The sequence below is a fragment of the Ranitomeya imitator genome, chromosome 3, assembly GCF_032444005.1.
Source record: "Ranitomeya imitator isolate aRanImi1 chromosome 3, aRanImi1.pri, whole genome shotgun sequence".
NCBI classification, from domain to species: Eukaryota; Metazoa; Chordata; class Amphibia; order Anura; family Dendrobatidae; genus Ranitomeya; species Ranitomeya imitator.
In genome coordinates, this window is record NC_091284.1 from 783,894,003 (window position 1) to 783,911,755 (window position 17,753).

The 17,753-nt window shown below is 48.6% G+C and overlaps 1 protein-coding gene across 3 annotated transcripts; it reads left to right on the forward strand.

Annotated features, from left to right (window-relative positions):
- Positions 1-3,857: 3,857 nt before the first annotated feature.
- RPL10A (ribosomal protein L10a) lies at positions 3,858-16,697 on the forward strand. Of its 3 annotated transcripts, none has more exons than XM_069759137.1 (6): positions 3,858-3,937; positions 6,707-6,784; positions 12,179-12,259; positions 14,434-14,582; positions 14,706-14,878; positions 16,496-16,697. In XM_069759137.1, the coding sequence occupies exons 1-6, from the start codon at positions 3,933-3,935 to the stop codon at positions 16,664-16,666; spliced, it is 657 nt and encodes a 218-aa protein (XP_069615238.1). In that variant the 5' UTR covers positions 3,858-3,932; the 3' UTR covers positions 16,667-16,697. The 3 variants fall into 3 exon arrangements, with proteins under 3 accessions (XP_069615238.1, XP_069615241.1, XP_069615240.1); XM_069759140.1 differs by having other exon boundaries at positions 3,900-3,937; positions 12,179-12,470; XM_069759139.1 differs by lacking the exon at positions 3,858-3,937 and adding an exon at positions 4,029-4,248 and having other exon boundaries at positions 12,179-12,470.
- The last annotated feature ends 1,056 nt before the right edge of the window (positions 16,698-17,753 follow it).

Consider the following 17,753-nt stretch of genomic DNA (forward strand, 5'->3'; position numbering starts at 1 on the left):
AAAGTATTTTTCTCCCTATAGTTTTTTAGAGCTTCAATGGTGCCATCCTGCTTTAGTAGTGCAAATGCTTTCTTTTTACTGTTAATTGCCTGTCTTACTTCTTTGTTTAGCCACATTGGGTTTTTCCTATTTCTAGTCCTTTTATTCCCACAAGGTATAAACCGCTTACACTGCCTATTTAGGATGTTCTTAAACATTTCCCATTTATTATCTGTATTCTCATTTCTGAGGATATTGTCCCAGTCTACCAGATTAAGGGCATCTCTAAGCTGTTCAAACTTTGCCTTCCTAAAGTTCAATGTTTTTGTGACTCCCTGACAAGTCCCCCTAGTGAAAGACAGGTGAAACTGCACAATATTGTGGTCGCTATTTCCTAAATGCCCAACCACCTGCAGATTTGTTATTCTGTCAGGTCTATTAGATAGTATTAGGTCTAAAAGTGCTGCTCCTCTGGTTGGATTCTGCACCAATTGTGAAAGATAATTTTTCTTGGTTATTAGCAGAAACCTGTTGCCTTTATGGGTTTCACAGGTTTCTGTTTCCCAGTTAATATCCGGGTAGTTAAAGTCCCCCATAACCAGGACCTCATTATGGGTTGCAGCTTCATCTATCTGCTTTAGAAGTAGACTTTCCATGCTTTCTGTTATATTTGGGGGTTTGTAACAGACCCCAATGAGAATTTTGTTACCATTTTTCCCTCCATGAATTTCAACCCATATGGACTCGACATCCTCATTCCCTTCGCTAATATCCTCCCTTAAAGTGGACTTTAGACAAGACTTTACATAGAGACAAACCCCTCCTCCTCTCCGATTTTTACGATCCTTTCTAAACAGACTGTAACCCTGTAAGTTAACTGCCCAGTCATAGCTTTCATCTAACCATGTCTCGGTTATTCCCACTATGTCAAAGTTACCTGTAGATATTTCTGCTTCTAGTTCTTCCATCTTGTTTGTCAGGCTTCTGGCGTTTGCGAGCATGCAGTTTAGAGGATTTTGTTTTGTTCCAATCTCCTCACTGTGGATTGTTTTAGAAATGTTCTTACCTCCCTTCTGAGTATGTTTTCCTGGGTCGTCTTTGTTCGAGTCTAATGTTTTTCTTCCCGTCCCCTCTTCTTCTAGTTTAACGCCCTCCTGATGAGTGTAGCGAGTCTTCTGGCGAATGTGTGTTTCCCAGGTTTGTTGAGGTGTAGTCCGTCTCTGGCGAGGAGTCCATCATACCAGTAATTCACACCGTGGTCCAGGAATCCAAATCCTTGTTGTCTGCACCATCGTCTTAGCCAGTTGTTTGCATCAAGGATCCTGTTCCATCTCCTGGTGCCATGCCCGTCTACTGGAAGGATAGAAGAAAAAACTACCTGTGCATCCAGTTCCTTTACTTTCTTCCCCAACTCTTCAAAGTCCTTGCAGATTGTCGGTAGGTCCTTCCTTGCCGTGTCATTGGTGCCAACATGTATCAGAAGAAATGGGTGGACGTCCTTGGAGCTGAAGAGCTTTGGTATCCTATCGGTCACATCCTTGATCATCGCACCTGGAAGGCAGCATACTTCTCTTGCAGTTATGTCCGGTCTGCAGATGGCTGCTTCGGTGCCTCTCAGTAGTGAGTCTCCCACCACCACCACTCTTCTAAACGGCAGGAATTTTTTACGTTTAATAATGCATGTTTACCCAGATCTTCAGGGAGTGAATTATAGCTTGTGGTGATTATTATGTCTTTATTGCGAGGTGAACCCCAAATCTGGACGTTTTCATTACATCCTGAAGATCCTTATTTGACATCAGTAGAAGCATTTTTTCTGCTATGGAGTTGTTATGATCCTGATCGGGTCACATCAGCTGAGGCATAGCTCAGATGGCTTTAACAGGGTTCTGTTGATGCTGAGAGTTATTGCACCCTGTTCAGACGATGGTCCGCAGAGAACAGGTGGAATGACCCAGCGCTCAAGAGTCAGTTTTTAGCAGGTTTGAGTGAAAGAGTTAAAGATTTGCTCATTGCATATCCTGCACCTGATACTTTGGAAACTGCTATGCAGTTAGCTATCCATGTGGATAGAAGATTAAGAGACAGGCTGAGTGAAGAGAAGACTCTTATAATGCTGGACCCAGTCTATCAGGATAGCCCCGTCGACAGCGGGGAACCGATGCAACTTGGGGCGATGTCCTCTCGTTCCCAGGAGAGGGAGAAGAGGCTATGCTTGTATTCTGGTAAGGCTGACCATTTTATTAAGCAATGTGAGGTTCGCATAAGGAAAGAAAAAAAAAAAAGGTCAGTGGGCGTAACACTCCAGTTCGTATTGCGTTTTTACGTTCAGTAGGAGTTTTTTTTTCTGGGTATACCACATATCATGGTCATTCCATTGATTTTCAGGTAATGTGGATTGTGTTACTGTCTCCAGTCCGTGTGTGTCGCCGTCTCCAGTCCGTGTGTGTCGCCGTCTCCAGTCCGTGTGTGTCGCCGTCTCCAGTCCGTGTGTGTCGCCGTCTCCAGTCCGTGTGTGTCGCCGTCTCCAGTCCGTGTGTGTCGCCGTCTCCAGTCCGTGTGTGTCGCCGTCTCCAGTCCGTGTGTGTCGCCGTCTCCAGTCCGTGTGTGTCACCGTCTCCAGTACGTGTGTCACCGTCTCCGGTCCGCGTGTGTCGCCGTCTCCAGTACGTGTGTCGCCGTCTCCAGTACGTGTGTGTCACTGTCTCCAGTACGTGTGTCACCGTCTCCAGTACGTGTGTGTCGCCGTCTCCAGTACGTGTGTCGCCGTCTCCAGTACGTGTGTGTCACTGTCTCCAGTACGTGTGTCGCCGTCTCCAGTACGTGTGTGTCGCCGTCTCCAGTACGTGTGTCGCCGTCTCCAGTACGTGTGTGTCACTGTCTCCAGTACGTGTGTCACCGTCTCCGGTCCGCGTGTCGCCGTCTCCGGTCCGCGTGTGTCGCCGTCTCCGGTCCGCGTGTGTCGCCGTCTCCAGTACGCGTGTGTCGCCGTCTCCGGTCCGCGTGTGTCGCCGTCTCCGGTCCGCGTGTGTCGCCGTCTCCGGTCCACGTGTGTCACTGTCTCCGGTACGCGTGTGTCGCCGTCTCCAGTACGTGTGTCGCCGTCTCCGGTACGCGTGTGTCCCTGTCTCCGGTACGCGTGTGTCGCCGTCTCCAGTACGCGTGTGTCGCCGTCTCCAGTACGCGTGTGTCGCCGTCTCCAGTACGCGTGTGTCGCCGTCTCCAGTACGCGTGTGTCGCCGTCTCCAGTACGCGTGTGTCGCCGTCTCCGGTCCGCGTGTGTCGCCGTCTCCGGTACGCGTGTGTCACTGTCTCCGGTACGCGTGTGTCGCCGTCTCCAGTACGTGTGTCCCTGTCTCCGGTACGCGTGTGTCGCCGTCTCCAGTACGCGTGTGTCGCCGTCTCCAGTACGCGTGTGTCGCCGTCTCCAGTACGCGTGTGTCGCCGTCTCCAGTACGCGTGTGTCGCCGTCTCCAGTACGCGTGTGTCCCTGTTTCCAGTAGGTTCCGGAGATATTGACGTGTGAGAGTCCTACTAAAGAAGTGCGTTTTTTTTAATTATTTTTTTTAATATAAACGTTTCCACAGAAGAACAATCCATTTAATTTTAAAATTACCATGATCTGCAAAAACTCTAAAACAAAAAAAAAATTAATGCCAGAATTTTGGGCTTTTGGTCACAGTGCCACAAAAAAAAATCATTAAGAAGTAATCAAAGCATCATATGCACCCCAACATTTAATATATAGAAGTCCCAGATGTTTTGGAAAATTGCACCTCAAGTAATTTTTCTTAGTTATGAATTGAACGATCACGGGAGGGAAGCAGTGTAATCTCGGAGTGTTCCACACAGACATGGCGGACCTGTACAAGTCTCGCGAGATTATATGCTTCTTAAGCGCGAGCGCGGCTGGAGACGCCCTTTCTCGTGGCTGAGTCTTCCCTGTACGCACCATGAGGTAAGCGCGGCGGAGTGGGATCGGCCGGTGTCTGCGGGTTCTGTGCCGCCGTTACTCCTATAACGTCTGTGTGTAGTGGAGGGAGGGCTGCGGATCTGCTGAGCTTCGTGCTGTGAGGGAAGAAGCGGCGGCTTGTAAGCTCGGAGGATGGAGGCCTGTGCGTACATGGGCAGGCCGCCGTCAGCCATGGCTGCCGATACTGAGGCCGTGTCTGTCCCAACTGTGCGTTCTCGCCCTCACTTGTCTGCCGTAAGGCAATGAGAGCCGCCGGTGAGGGCCGTCTGTCTGTCGACATAACGTTATAGTTTGCGGTGAGTGCAGTGTCTGTGGTTAGTGTGAGGCGACAGTCCCGCGCGTGTCCTGCCACAGCACGGGGGAGGGGGGCCCCCGACAGTCCCGCGCGTGTCCTGCCACAGCACGGGGGAGGGGGGCCCCCGACAGTCCCTCGCGTGTCCTGCCACAGCACGGGGGAGGGGGGCCCCCGACAGTCCCTCGCGTGTCCTGCCACAGCACGGGGGAGGGGGGCCCCCGACAGTCCCTCGCGTGTCCTGCCACAGCACGGGGGAGGGGGGCCCCCGACAGTCCCGCGCGTGTCCCGCCACAGCACGGGGGAGGGGGCCCCCGACAGTCCCGCGCGTGGGGGGGGGGGGGGCCGACAGTCCCGCGCGTGTCCTGCCACAGCACGGGGGAGGGGGGCCCCCGACAGTCCCTCGCGTGTCCTGCCACAGCACGGGGGAGGGGGGCCCCCGACAGTCCCTCGCGTGTCCTGCCACAGCACGGGGGAGGGGGGCCCCCGACAGTCCCGCGCGTGTCCCGCCACAGCACGGGGGAGGGGGCCCCCGACAGTCCCGCGCGTGGGGGGGGGGGGGGCCGACAGTCCCGCGCGTGTCCTGCCACAGCACGGGGGAGGGGGGCCCCCGACAGTCCCTCGCGTGTCCTGCCACAGCACGGGGGAGGGGGGCCCCCGACAGTCCCTCGCGTGTCCTGCCACAGCACGGGGGAGGGGGGCCCCCGACAGTCCCTCGCGTGTCCTGCCACAGCACGGGGGAGGGGGGCCCCCGACAGTCCCGCGCGTGTCCCGCCACAGCACGGGGGAGGGGGCCCCCGACAGTCCCGCGCGTGGGGGGGGGGGGGGGCCGACAGTCCCGCGCGTGTCCTGCCACAGCACGGGGGAGGGGGGCCCCCGACAGTCCCGCGCGTGTCCTGCCACAGCACGGGGGAGGGGGGCCCGACAGTCCCGCGCGTGGGGGGGCCGACAGTCCCGCGCGTGTCCTGCCACAGCACGGGGGAGGGGGGCCCCCGACAGTCCCGCGCGTGTCCTGCCACAGCACGGGGGAGGGGGGCCCCGACAGTCCCGCGCGTGTCCTGCCACAGCAGGTCTAGGAATCGGACCACACAAGCATGCTGCAACTGTTTTTCATGTGGATCTGAACTTTTTGAGGAAAAAAGCTCTTGAATTTATACCGTAAAGTGACATTTTGCCTCTTAACCCCTTTCTGCCATCTGACGAAATAGTACGTCCTATGGCAGATCCCCTGCTTTGATGTGAGCCCGCATCAAAGCTGGGGCATGTCAGCTGTTTTGTACAGCTGACATGTGTCCGCAATAGCGGCTGGTGGAATCGTGATTCACCAGCTGCTATTAAGTAGTTAAATGCCGCTGTCAAACGTTGACGGCAGCACTTAACAAGCGCTTCCAGCCATGGGGCTGGAAATGTGTACATCTCTGACCCCTGTCACATGATCGGGGGTCATCAGTGCATTGGCATAACAACCAGAGGTTTCCTGAAAACCACTATGGTTGTTGGTGCCGGATTGCTGTGAGCGCCACTCTGTGGTTGGCGCTCATAGCAATGCAGCAATTCTACATAGGGGCGATATGACCATTGTTCCAATGTAGCAGAGACTATCAAGCTTGCCAGCTTCTAGCCTCCCATGGAGGCTATTGAAGCATGGCAAAAGTCACCACTTAGATATAACCTAGACAAGTTTGGTGTCTATGAACTCGTAATGACCTGGAGAATCAAAATGACAGGTCGGTTTTAGCATTTAGTGACCCGAGCAAAAAAGCCAAACAAAAAAACAAGTGTGGAATTGCACTTTTTTTGCAATTTTACTGCACTTGGAATTGTTCTCCCGTTTTCTAGTGCACGACATGGTATATCCAATGATGACATTCAAAAGTACAACTCGTCCTGCTGCTTTTCGAGCCAGTGCTACAGTAGTAACAGCATGTGTGGTCTAAGACTAGGCAGCATTAATGTCTAGAACAGAACCAGCTTATTGCTGTTGACTGGCTGTTTCTACTATAGCAGAAGGATAAATCACTTGTAACGTATTGTTAGTGCTCACTGGTGGTGTGCGTGCACCATCAATCACTTGCCACAAAGCTAAATGCATTCGTCAGGCACATCAGTTACTTGGGGAGCACCACAAAACATGCAGCAACAGCAGGCTTACATGGCTAACAGTACACAGGAGTAGCGCGGGTGCTATTGGAATAAGACTGCTGTTATCCAACTGGTAGAGATAGAAGTATTGGGTATACATAACGCCACTTCTGCCTGTACTTCGTCCCAGCCATTGGTTTGTCTGCAGGGCTGACATCTGACAGTAATGTAGACTGCATGATTTGCTTAGCTCACTGGCTGCAGTGAGGCAATGAGACATCAGTGCTTTAAAGACTAGGACAGCTGTGAGTATTAGTAATGTAGATATATAAAATAAGAAAACTAATGTTCAGTTTTTTGCTATTTTTTTTTTTTTACAGTGGTAGTAAAGTTTCTCGTGATACGCTGTATGAAGCAGTGAAGGAAGTACTGGTTGGAGCAAAGCGGAAGAAAAGAAAGTAAGTATTCATGTGTGGAGGAAAAAGATTAAAACATGGTAAAATGAAACCTTTTAACTATTCGTTTTTTAGATGTTTCAATTAACACTTTCTTAACAGCGGCAGTTTAAGGGTACTTGTGCCTCAGTGCCGCTTTTTAACAGCACTGAAAAATAAGTATATCCCCCCAAGCGTTGGAATTTCTCCACTCTGCTACCAGGGGTAGCTGAGACCCCAGAGAACATGATTCTTGTCAGTTTTTACCAACCCCAGTGTTGCGATTGCCGTTATTACTAGTGATCGAGAATACTCGTTGCTCGGGTTTCCTGAGCACACTTTAGTGATCTGAGTATTTGTAAGTGCTCGGAGTATTTGTAAGTGCTCGGAGATTTAGTTTTCATCGCCACAGCTGAATGATTTACAGCTGATAGACAGCTTGAATACATGTGGGGATTCCCTAGCAACCAGGCAACCCCCACATGTACTCAGGCTGGCTAGTAGCTGTAAATCATTCAGCTGCGGCGATGAAATCTCCGAACACTAACAAATGGCTAACAAATTTCCCAGAGGTGCATTGCAGCTTTAAGTCTGCTCATCTCGACATGCTTAGCATGTCAATCTCCCCAAGGAGAAACTATCCTTGCATTTACTGCATTTTTTCCTTCCACATTGCTTTAGTGCTTGTGAAGGACCTGAAGGGTTAATACTTCTTACTGAATGTGGTTTCCCCCTCCTGTCCAGGAGATTTGGTAGGATCAGACCATGTACCTGCATGGTCAGACAAAGCCACTACACAGTATACAGCAGGTGCACATTTCTCTCCGCTCAGGAACATTTTAAAAACCTCATTGTGGAGTTTTTATTCCAAGATGTGTGGTTTAAAATATTATCTTGTTTGTGGCACAACCCCTTTTAATAATTAAAAACTACACGTGCTATCCTGGTCTGTAAAATTCTGATATTTCAGAATATGAATATTTACCCAATAAAAAAAAAACCTGAAGTGGGATATAGATAAATGTCAGGTAGAGTAAGGTTAGTAGGAGAAAACGCGAAGTTCAGTTTTGGAGAGATTCAGTTTCAGATTGAGGCAGAACACTATATTGGAGATAAGCGGACAAACAATCCTTAATATTTTGTATTGGGGTAAGGGTTGATGTCACGTGAAGGGTATAATTGAGGTTCAGCATAGAGCTGATACTGGAACCTAAAGCTGTTGATTTTGTCCAATATGGGCAGTATATGTATAGATATAAGGGAATTTAAGAGCCGGCAAAAGATAGTGAAGGAGCGGTCAGATGTAGGAGTACACCAGGAGAAAGTGTCCTTGTGGCCGATAGAGCGGACCATAGCGAGGAGCTTTGATCATTAAATTTAGCTGTTAATAGATCGTTAGAGACTTTAGTAAGGGCAATTTTTTTTTACCAGATTTTGGACCAAGAGGAGTGGGAAGAGATGGGAGCTAAAGAGGAGTGTAGATAGTAATAACTTGCTGGGTGATGATGGCATGTCTATTCCAATAAGTGGGGGTGTCGCGGGTGAGGGGACAGTTCTTGACAGAAAGGGTTGTCGTCAGAGTGGGGGAGGGGAGTTGGTAAAATTGTCTTCTCCTGGCTCTGCTCAGTGCACGAAGTCCAGAGCAGTCCCATCTTCATGCGTAGGAGAGTTGTAACCTGCGAGAGGCTGAATGAGGAGGTTAAAGTAATTGGAGGCATATCGGGAGAGGGGATCATCGATGGGGATATTAAAGTTTCCATATGATGAGTGTGCATGTTACAGGATAGAGAGGAAGCCAGGTGGCAAAGTGCTCTAAGAACTGATGAGAGGAACTTGGAGGGTGATACACAAAATGGCACAAGCAGGGAGAAGGGTTTGTAAAGTCTAAGGGTATGTGCACACGTATCCTGGAGGACTGGATTTTTCCGCAGTGGATTTTGAAAAACCGCAGTGCAAAACCGCTGCGGTTTTTACTGCGGATTTATTGCGGTTTCTACTGCAGATTCCGCTGTGGTTTTACATCTGCAGTTTTCTATTGGAGCAGATGTAAAACCGCTGCGGATTCCGCACAAAAAATTGACATGCTGCGGATTGTAAACCGCTGCGTTTCCGCACGGTTTTTTCCGCAGCATGTGCACAGCGTTTGTTTCCCATAAGTTTACATTGTACTGTAAACTCATGGGGAAACTGCTGCGGATCCGCAGCTGCAGAAACGTTGCGGATCCGCAGCTGCAGAAACGTTGCGGATCCGCAGCTGCAGAAACGTTGCGGATCCGCAGCTGCAGAAACGTTGCGGATCCGCAGCTGCAGAAACGTTGCGGATCCGCAGCTGCAGAAACGTTGCGGATCCGCAGCTGCAGAAACGTTGCGGATCCGCAGCTGCAGAACCGTTGCGGATCCGCAGCTGCAGAACCGTTGCGGATCCGCAGCTGCAGAACCGTTGCGGATCCGCAGCTGCAGAAACGTTGCGGATCCGCAGCTGCAGAAACGTTGCGGATCCGCAGCTGCAGAAACGTTGCGGATCCGCAGCTGCAGAAACGTTGCGGATCCGCAGCTGCAGAAACGTTGCGGATCCGCAGCTGCAGAAACGTTGCGGATCCGCAGCTGCAGAAACGTTGCGGATCCGCAGCTGCAGAAACGTTGCGGATCCGCAGCTGCAGAAACGTTGCGGATCCGCAGCTGCAGAAACGTTGCGGATCCGCAGCTGCAGAAACGTTGCGGATCCGCAGCTGCAGAAACGTTGCGGATCCGCAGCTGCAGAAACGTTGCGGATCCGCAGCTGCAGAAACGTTGCGGATCCGCAGCTGCAGAAACGTTGCGGATCCGCAGCTGCAGAAACGTTGCGGATCCGCAGCTGCAGAAACGTTGCGGATCCGCAGCTGCAGAAACGTTGCGGATCCGCAGCTGCAGAAACGTTGCGGATCCGCAGCTGCAGAAACGTTGCGGATCCGCAGCTGCAGAAACGTTGCGGATCCGCAGCTGCAGAAACGTTGCGGATCCGCAGCTGCAGAAACGTTGCGGATCCGCAGCTGCAGAAACGTTGCGGATCCGCAGCTGCAGAAACGTTGCGGATCCGCAGCTGCAGAAACGTTGCGGATCCGCAGCTGCAGAAACGTTGCGGATCCGCAGCTGCAGAAACGTTGCGGATCCGCAGCTGCAGAAACGTTGCGGATCCGCAGCTGCAGAAACGTTGCGGATCCGCAGCTGCAGAAACGTTGCGGATCCGCAGCTGCAGAAACGTTGCGGATCCGCAGCTGCAGAAACGTTGCGGATCCGCAGCTGCAGAAACGTTGCGGATCCGCAGCTGCAGAAACGTTGCGGATCCGCAGCTGCAGAAACGTTGCGGATCCGCAGCTGCAGAAACGTTGCGGATCCGCAGCTGCAGAAACGTTGCGGATCCGCAGCTGCAGAAACGTTGCGGATCCGCAGCTGCAGAAACGTTGCGGATCCGCAGCTGCAGAAACGTTGCGGATCCGCAGCTGCAGAAACGTTGCGGATCCGCAGCTGCAGAAACGTTGCGGATCCGCAGCTGCAGAAACGTTGCGGATCCGCAGCTGCAGAAACGTTGCGGATCCGCAGCTGCAGAAACGTTGCGGATCCGCAGCTGCAGAAACGTTGCGGATCCGCAGCTGCAGAAACGTTGCGGATCCGCAGCTGCAGAAACGTTGCGGATCCGCAGCTGCAGAAACGTTGCGGATCCGCAGCTGCAGAAACGTTGCGGATCCGCAGCTGCAGAAACGTTGCGGATCCGCAGCTGCAGAAACGTTGCGGATCCGCAGCTGCAGAAACGTTGCGGATCCGCAGCTGCAGAAACGTTGCGGATCCGCAGCAAAATCCACAACGTGTGCACATACCCTTAACGGTGTGGACTTCAAAGAAAGAAAACATAAGTGAGGGTACAGGGAGATAACCTGGAAAGCATATTGTGATGAAACAAGCAGACAAACACCTCCACCTGGTCTGTTGGGTCTGGCGGAATGGGAAAATTTAAGCCCACCGTACGAAAACACAGCAGTAGCGCTAGTGTCACTTATGCATCTAGGTTTTGTAAGACAGAAGGTTAAGGGAACTGGAAAGTCATGAATGTCAGTTCGCTTGTTACATGCTGACCCTGCATTCCAGAGGGCACAATTAAGAGATGGGAGAGGGCATGCACCAAATATTGATTAGCAGGGTATCTATATACAGCTGGTAGAGGGATATACACTCACTCACGTGGAAAGCGGCCCCGGAGGTGATGTCGCCAGCACCTAGGACAAGAGTAGATCAGTGATTTTTATGAACGTTTTGAGTGGGTGATAAAAGTTAGTAGAGCCTCAGTTATATATGGGAGAAGGGAGGTGCTGATGAGCAGTATGCAATACAACTGACCAAGAAGCATGTTTGTTAGAATGTCTGGTGCAGCTTACCTGCCTCCTGCCCTGTCCAACTTCATAACTGCAGAATATGCTTAGAGTATTGCACATGTGCTCTCCCTAGCCTGATCTTAAAGGGAACCTGTCACCCCCAAAATGGAAGTTGAACTAAGCCCACTGGCATCAGGGGCTTATCTACAGCATTCTGGAATGCTGTAGATGGCCCCCGATGTAACCTGAAAGATGAGGTTAGAATATAGTCACCCAGGGGCGGTCCCGCTGTGGTCCGATGGGTGTTGCGGTCTGGTCCGGGGCCTCCCATCTTTTTACGATGATGATGATGTCCTCTTGTCTTCACGTCGCAGCTCCGGCGCAGGCAAGTACTGTAGTGCGCGGGTGCCGGGAAAGGTCAGAGAGGCCCGGTGCACTGCTGTACTTTGCTCTGCCCTCAACAGGGCAGACAAAGAACGCCTGCGCCGGAGCGTGAAGACAAGAGGATGTCATCCTATGAAGATGGGAGGCCCCAGACCGCGACGCCCATTGGACCCTTGGGTGAGTATAACATAACCTCTTTTTCTCATCTTTCAGGATACGTTGGGGGCTTATCTACAGCATTACAGAATACTGTAGATACGCCCCTGATGCTGGTGGGCTTAGCTCATTATCCATTTTGGGGGTGACGGGTTCCCTTTAATATATAGGAAGTCTCTGCTAGGGTCTAGTACCATTTGGCCTCATTGAATAATTAAGCAATTAGAGCAGGCATTGCTAATGCAAGATAAACAACCTCATGTTAAACACAGACCATAAGAAAAGCAGTGAAGGAGATGGTTTTGAACTTTTTAAGACTGTCATTCTTCAGGAACTCTGATTTTACTTTGTCCTGTATCATAAGGGGCTGTTATAAGGAGTGTACACTTATTTCTCTTGAAACTACATTATTTTAAATGCTAAAGATGTCAGTGCACTGTTCGGAATTGGTTTTGTCATGATTAACATGCTGTCACAGTATTGTGTGCAATAGCTGCATTGCTCATGCCAGCATTATGGTCTTCACTTTCAGGTTTCTGCAGACTGTGGAGCTTCAGATCAGCCTTAAAAACTACGACCCTCAGAAAGACAAGCGTTTCTCTGGAACAGTCAGGTTTGGACACGCCTATTCTCACCCAGATTTTGCCTTTCATATACCTCCTCTTAATCCTTTTTGAGAGGAATCATTCCGGCAAACATGGGTAGTTCAGTTTCCTTGATCAAAAGGCTGGCTGGACGGACCCTCACCCTGGGTCTTAAAATATGAGGGAAGGTGTGATTCGGTCATCGAACACACACCGAATAATACTTTGGTATTATGCAAGGTTTGTACCTAGATGTAACTTCTTGTGGTGTTTTTTTTTTTTTTTTCTAATGCCATTCTACCCATAAACTTTATGTACATGCTAGAGTACAGAGAATGGTTTCCTTGTCTTTTAAACCTGATTCTACCTCGAGTAGAGCTTCTAAGCACTACACTGAAGCTGACTTAGAATAGCTGGGGTGCACTTGTGCATAATCCGTCAGCTTCATTGCCACTGTACTCTTAAATGCTATTGAAAGGTTATCTTCCATAGTAGCATCAGCAGCACATGTTAATGGCACTGTAATGTTTGAAAACGACAGGAGTGCTATTGCCATTCAAAAAAGCTATGATTATTATATATAGCACTATTCATTCCATGGTGCTTTAAATGTGAGGGGTATACATAATAAAAAAAAGTACAGCAATCTTAATACAGGTCATGACGGGTACAGGAGAGAGGACCCTGCACGCGAGGGCTCAGTCTACAGGGAATAGGTGAGGATACAGTAGGTGAGGGTAGAGCTGGTCATGCAGCGGTTTGGTGGATCAGTGGTTACTGCAGGTTGTAGGCTTGTCTGAAGTAGGTAGGTGTTCAGGTTCTTTTTGAAGGATTCGATGGTAGGCGAGAGTCTGATATGTTGGGGTAGAGGGTTCCAGAGTAGGGGTGATGCACACGAGAAATCTTGTATGCGATTGTGGGAAGAGGAGACGAGGGGAGTAGAGAAGGAGATCTTGTGAGGATCGGAGTTTGCGTGCAGGTAAGTACTGGGAGACGAGGTCACAGATGTAAGGAGGGCACATGTTGTGGATGGCTTTGTATGTCATGGTTAGGGTTTTGATCTGGAGTCTTTGGCTATGTGCACACGTGGATTAGGTTAGGAATTTCTGGTGCGGATTCTGCCTCTCCTGGCAGAAAACACACCTGCAGATTTGTTGTGTTTTTTGTGCATTTTTGCTGCGTTTTTCTTGCGGATTTGTTGCGTTTTTTTTTACCCCTGTTTTCTATAATGGAATGGGTACAAAAACTCTGCAGATTCACAAAGAAGTGACATGCTGCTACTTTTAAACCGCAGCGTTTCCGCAGCAGATTTTCCGCAAAGTGTGCACAGCATTTTTTTTTCTCATTGATTTACATTGTACTGTAAATCAATTGTGGTTCTGCAGCATTTCTGCACCTCAAACGCTGTGGATGAGCAGAGGATCCGCAATGTGTGCACATACCCTTTGGGTAATAAGGAGCCAGTGAAGCGATTGACAAGAGGGGAGAGGCTGGGAAATGGTGGGGGGGACAGATGGATTAGTCGGCAGCAGAGTTTAGAATAGATTGTAGGGGTGTGAGAGTGTTAAAGGGGAGTCCACAAAGCAAGAGGTTGCAGTAGTCAGGGTGGGAGATGAGGGCATGGACTAGGGTATTTGTAGGTTCTTGGTTGAAGAATGTATGGATTCGGGAAATATTATCTAAATTCGGCAGGATGTGGAAAGGGCTTGGACATGTGGTTTGTAGACTAGATCTGAGTCCATATTAACCACGAAGCAACGAGCTTGTGGGACTGGGGAGAGTGAGCAGCCATTTCCTTTAATCGATAGGTCCTTTTGAGGGTGGTTGAGTGAGATTGGGGAAGAGGGGGGCAGGGATTATGAATTGTTCTGTCCACAAGTTTTAGAAATCTAGTGAAGGGATGAAATAGCGGACAGACATTGTGGGATTCTGGTTAGTAGGGTGGTGATATCTGGTCCAGAGAGGTAATCTGTGTGTCAGCAGCATGGAGGTGATAAACTGAAAGCTGTGTGTTTTTATGAGCTGTCCCAGGCTGAAGGTGTATGATCACCTCAGAGTGGGGGACAGTGTCCCTCTAGCTTCTAGTTGTGAAGTCCTAGTTCAAGTATCGCTACCAGTAAAATCTTCTGTCCCTTTCTGAACAAGTTTTGAAAGTGATCATATGATTTTAACAAGGAGTTCTCCAATCTTTCTGTACCTTCAGGCTAAAGTCTACACCAAGACCCAAATTTTCAGTTTGTGTTTTGGGAGACCAGCAGCACTGTGATGAGGCCAAGGCAGTTGAGTTGCCCCACATGGACATAGAAGCCCTTAAAAAGCTGAATAAGAACAAAAAAATGGTGAAAAAGCTGGGTATGTGTGATTACATAATACTTTTTATTGGCAATAAGATTTGTTGATGGTGATTAAGCTTTTGAGTTAAAAACAGTTATGGGTCATTCAGACCTAATGGATATAACGCTTATTTCTTCACAGCGAAGAAATACGATGCATTTTTAGCATCCGAATCATTGATCAAGCAGATTCCTCGTATCTTAGGACCTGGTTTGAATAAAGCTGGCAAATTTCCTTCCTTGCTAACACACAATGAAAACATGGTGGCAAAAGTCGATGAAGTAAAGTCCACCATCAAATTCCAGATGAAAAAGGTAGGTTGGGCTTACCATTAAGCTTTGTGGTGACTTAGTAAAAAGGTTGTCCACTACTTGGACAACACCCTTTTCAATCATTGTTTCTCCCTTGTAAAATGGCACACTCTTGGGGTTGTTCCAGCGATGTCTGCATCGGTCATGCGATCCCTGTCATTCTCTGCAATTGTCATGATCCTTTAGTCTCCCCCCACTTTAGCTGTAATTGACATCCAGAGGAAGTGGTGGTGTTTTACAAGGGGAAATCACTGAAAAGGGTTGTCCACTACTTGAAGAACCCCTGTAAATGCCTTGGCACATATGGATGTTACTGTAGATCTGAACTAGGTTCTACGTGAGTAGTCCACAGCGGGCTCAGGCTGTCACTTTTATTTCCACCCAATGACTGCTTCAAAGCAGAACAAATATGCAGATTGTCTTTCTAGAGAAAAAAGGACTTTAACTCTTACACCACATATTGGATGTAGTCATCCTAAAATTCAGTATCTACTTAAATGTTCCTTGTTGCATGCGTTGGTATAAAAAGCAAACCCAGGTACTCCCTTTGCCAGCATGTATTGGGATGTTTGATCTGTGCAAAGCAGATTTTGATTTGGCTGATTGAGACCTGTGACAGGGAGGTTAAGGCTGTGCACACAGTGCGGATGAGTGTTAATGTGTTTTTGGACTTGCTGAATTGCATCAAATCCGCAGTGTAGTGCACCAACAATGTTAGTCAATGGGTAATTGAGAATTGGTGTGCACATGCCGCAGAAAAAGGTGCGGATTTGCAACGTTTCATTTTCCACAAAATGTCAATTCTCTTGGCGGATCTGCATTTGCACCCATTGACTACCATTGAGTCAGGCAAGTCTGCAGAGTTGCGTGTGAGAAGCGTTGCAGATCGGGAGGAGGAAGAGTATGGGTGGAGACTTGTGTGCAGTGAATGTGCGGGTGTCTGTGTTTGTATGTAGGCTGACATCATCCGATGGTATTACTAGTCCCATCCGGCTAGGCCTGCTACAGTGACAGCTAGCCGATGATGGGACAGTAGTAATCCCTTCATTCGGCTACGGTGTGGAAAAAAAACATTATCAGTTTTGCTGTGGATGTGCCTGATTCAATAGTCAATGGGTGCAGAAACGCTGCAGATCCATAAAGAATTGACATGGTGCAGAAAAATCGCTGCAAATTTGCATAGATTTTTCCACAGCATGTGCACAACAAATCTCCATTTCCCATAGATTACCATTGGCTGTGCACTACACTGCAGATCTGATGCAAATCTGTGTGGCCAAAAATGCTGTGGATCCACATCTAAATCTGCAATCTGTGCACATGGCCTAACACTATTAACCTGTAGATCATCCCCACATCTGCGGCTTAATGGTGTTTTCTTTTGACAGGTTAACTTAAATAGTTTTAAATTGTTAATGTTTCACCCTTTTCAAATGAAAGCAGGAATTTGCTGTGACACAATTTTCTGACCTAGTGTTGTCCCACACTCCCATCCAAAACTGTTTTTGTCCTGAAATGTGTGCTTCAAATAATTGTTCACATAATCCCCACACAGCATGATCAATGGGCTCGCAGGTTAATATTTTCATTCAAAAATTTAAAAACGTCTCTTGTCCTTAGGTCCTGTGTCTGGCTGTTGCAGTTGGCCATGTGAAGATGTCTGAAGAAGAGCTGGTCTATAATATCCACCTGGCAATTAACTTCTTGGTATCTTTGCTGAAAAAGAATTGGCAGAATGTACGGGCTCTTTATATTAAGAGCACTATGGGCAAACCACAGCGTCTGTACTAACTTCTAAAAATAAAGTTTTGGCTTCAATGTCCATGTAGCCTGTTCATGAATGGGGTGAAATTGAGCTAAAAGCAAATACGTGGGTGTGTATAGTAAAGGAGCTATGAAAAGTTTCTGTCTCAACAGTACACAATGCATCTACATATACCAGTATTCAGGAGAGGATTACTAGTCACCACACACATAGGCTGATTCTATATGGCCCAAAACTGCTCCCTAATGAGTGCAGATGTGGGCATGACCATAACGTGCAATATTCCTACTTCCTTCTGGGTGCACCTCGGGCATCCAGAATGATTTCTAAGGCTACGTTCACATTAGCGTTATGTGTGTGTGCGTCGGGCGGCGCATGCGTCATGCGCCCCTATATTTAACATGGGGGACGCATGCGTCTTTTTGTGCTGCGTTGTGCGACGCATGCGTTTTTTTTTTTTTGCCGCAAGCGTCGGGCCAAGAAAATGCAACAAGTTGCATTTTTCTTGTGTCCAAATTTTGTCAAAAAACGACATGCGTCGCAAAACGCAGCGTTTTTGTGTGCGTTTTGCATTTTTATGTGCGTTGCGTCGCCGGCGCACAACGCAAATGTGAACGTAGCCTAAGACCTACTTTAAACATTGATCAATCAGGAGAAAAAAGGAGCGTTCAAAATACAAAGTTAAAAAGTACAAAATTTTATTGAGACACTGAAAACACATATACAAACACGTACATAAAATAAGGACACTAAAGGCTATCCCTTTAACCCACACAGTACTGTAAAGAGGTCACATACCAATGAAGAGGAAATGCCATGTCCGGAAATAACCTATGGACCTATGTATCATATACAGAATCGTAAAATATCGATATTTGCAGATGATACAAAACTATGTAAAGCAGTTAATACAAGAGAAGATAGTATTCTGCTACAGATGGATCTGGATAAGTTGGAAACTTGGGCTGAAAGGTGGCAGATGAGGTTTAACAATGATAAATGTAAGGTTATACACATGGGAAGAGGGAATCAATATCACCATTACACACTGAACGGGAAACCACTGGGTAAATCTGACAGGGAGAAGGACTTGGGGATCCTAGTTAATGATAA

Coding starts and splice junctions, on each gene's coding strand:
- RPL10A (XM_069759137.1), top strand. Junction 6,785..12,178: donor GCAAAGCGGAAGAAAAGAAA/GTAAGTATTCAT, acceptor CTTCACTTTCAG/GTTTCTGCAGACTGTGGAGC. Junction 14,583..14,705: donor AAAAATGGTGAAAAAGCTGG/GTATGTGTGATT, acceptor ATTTCTTCACAG/CGAAGAAATACGATGCATTT.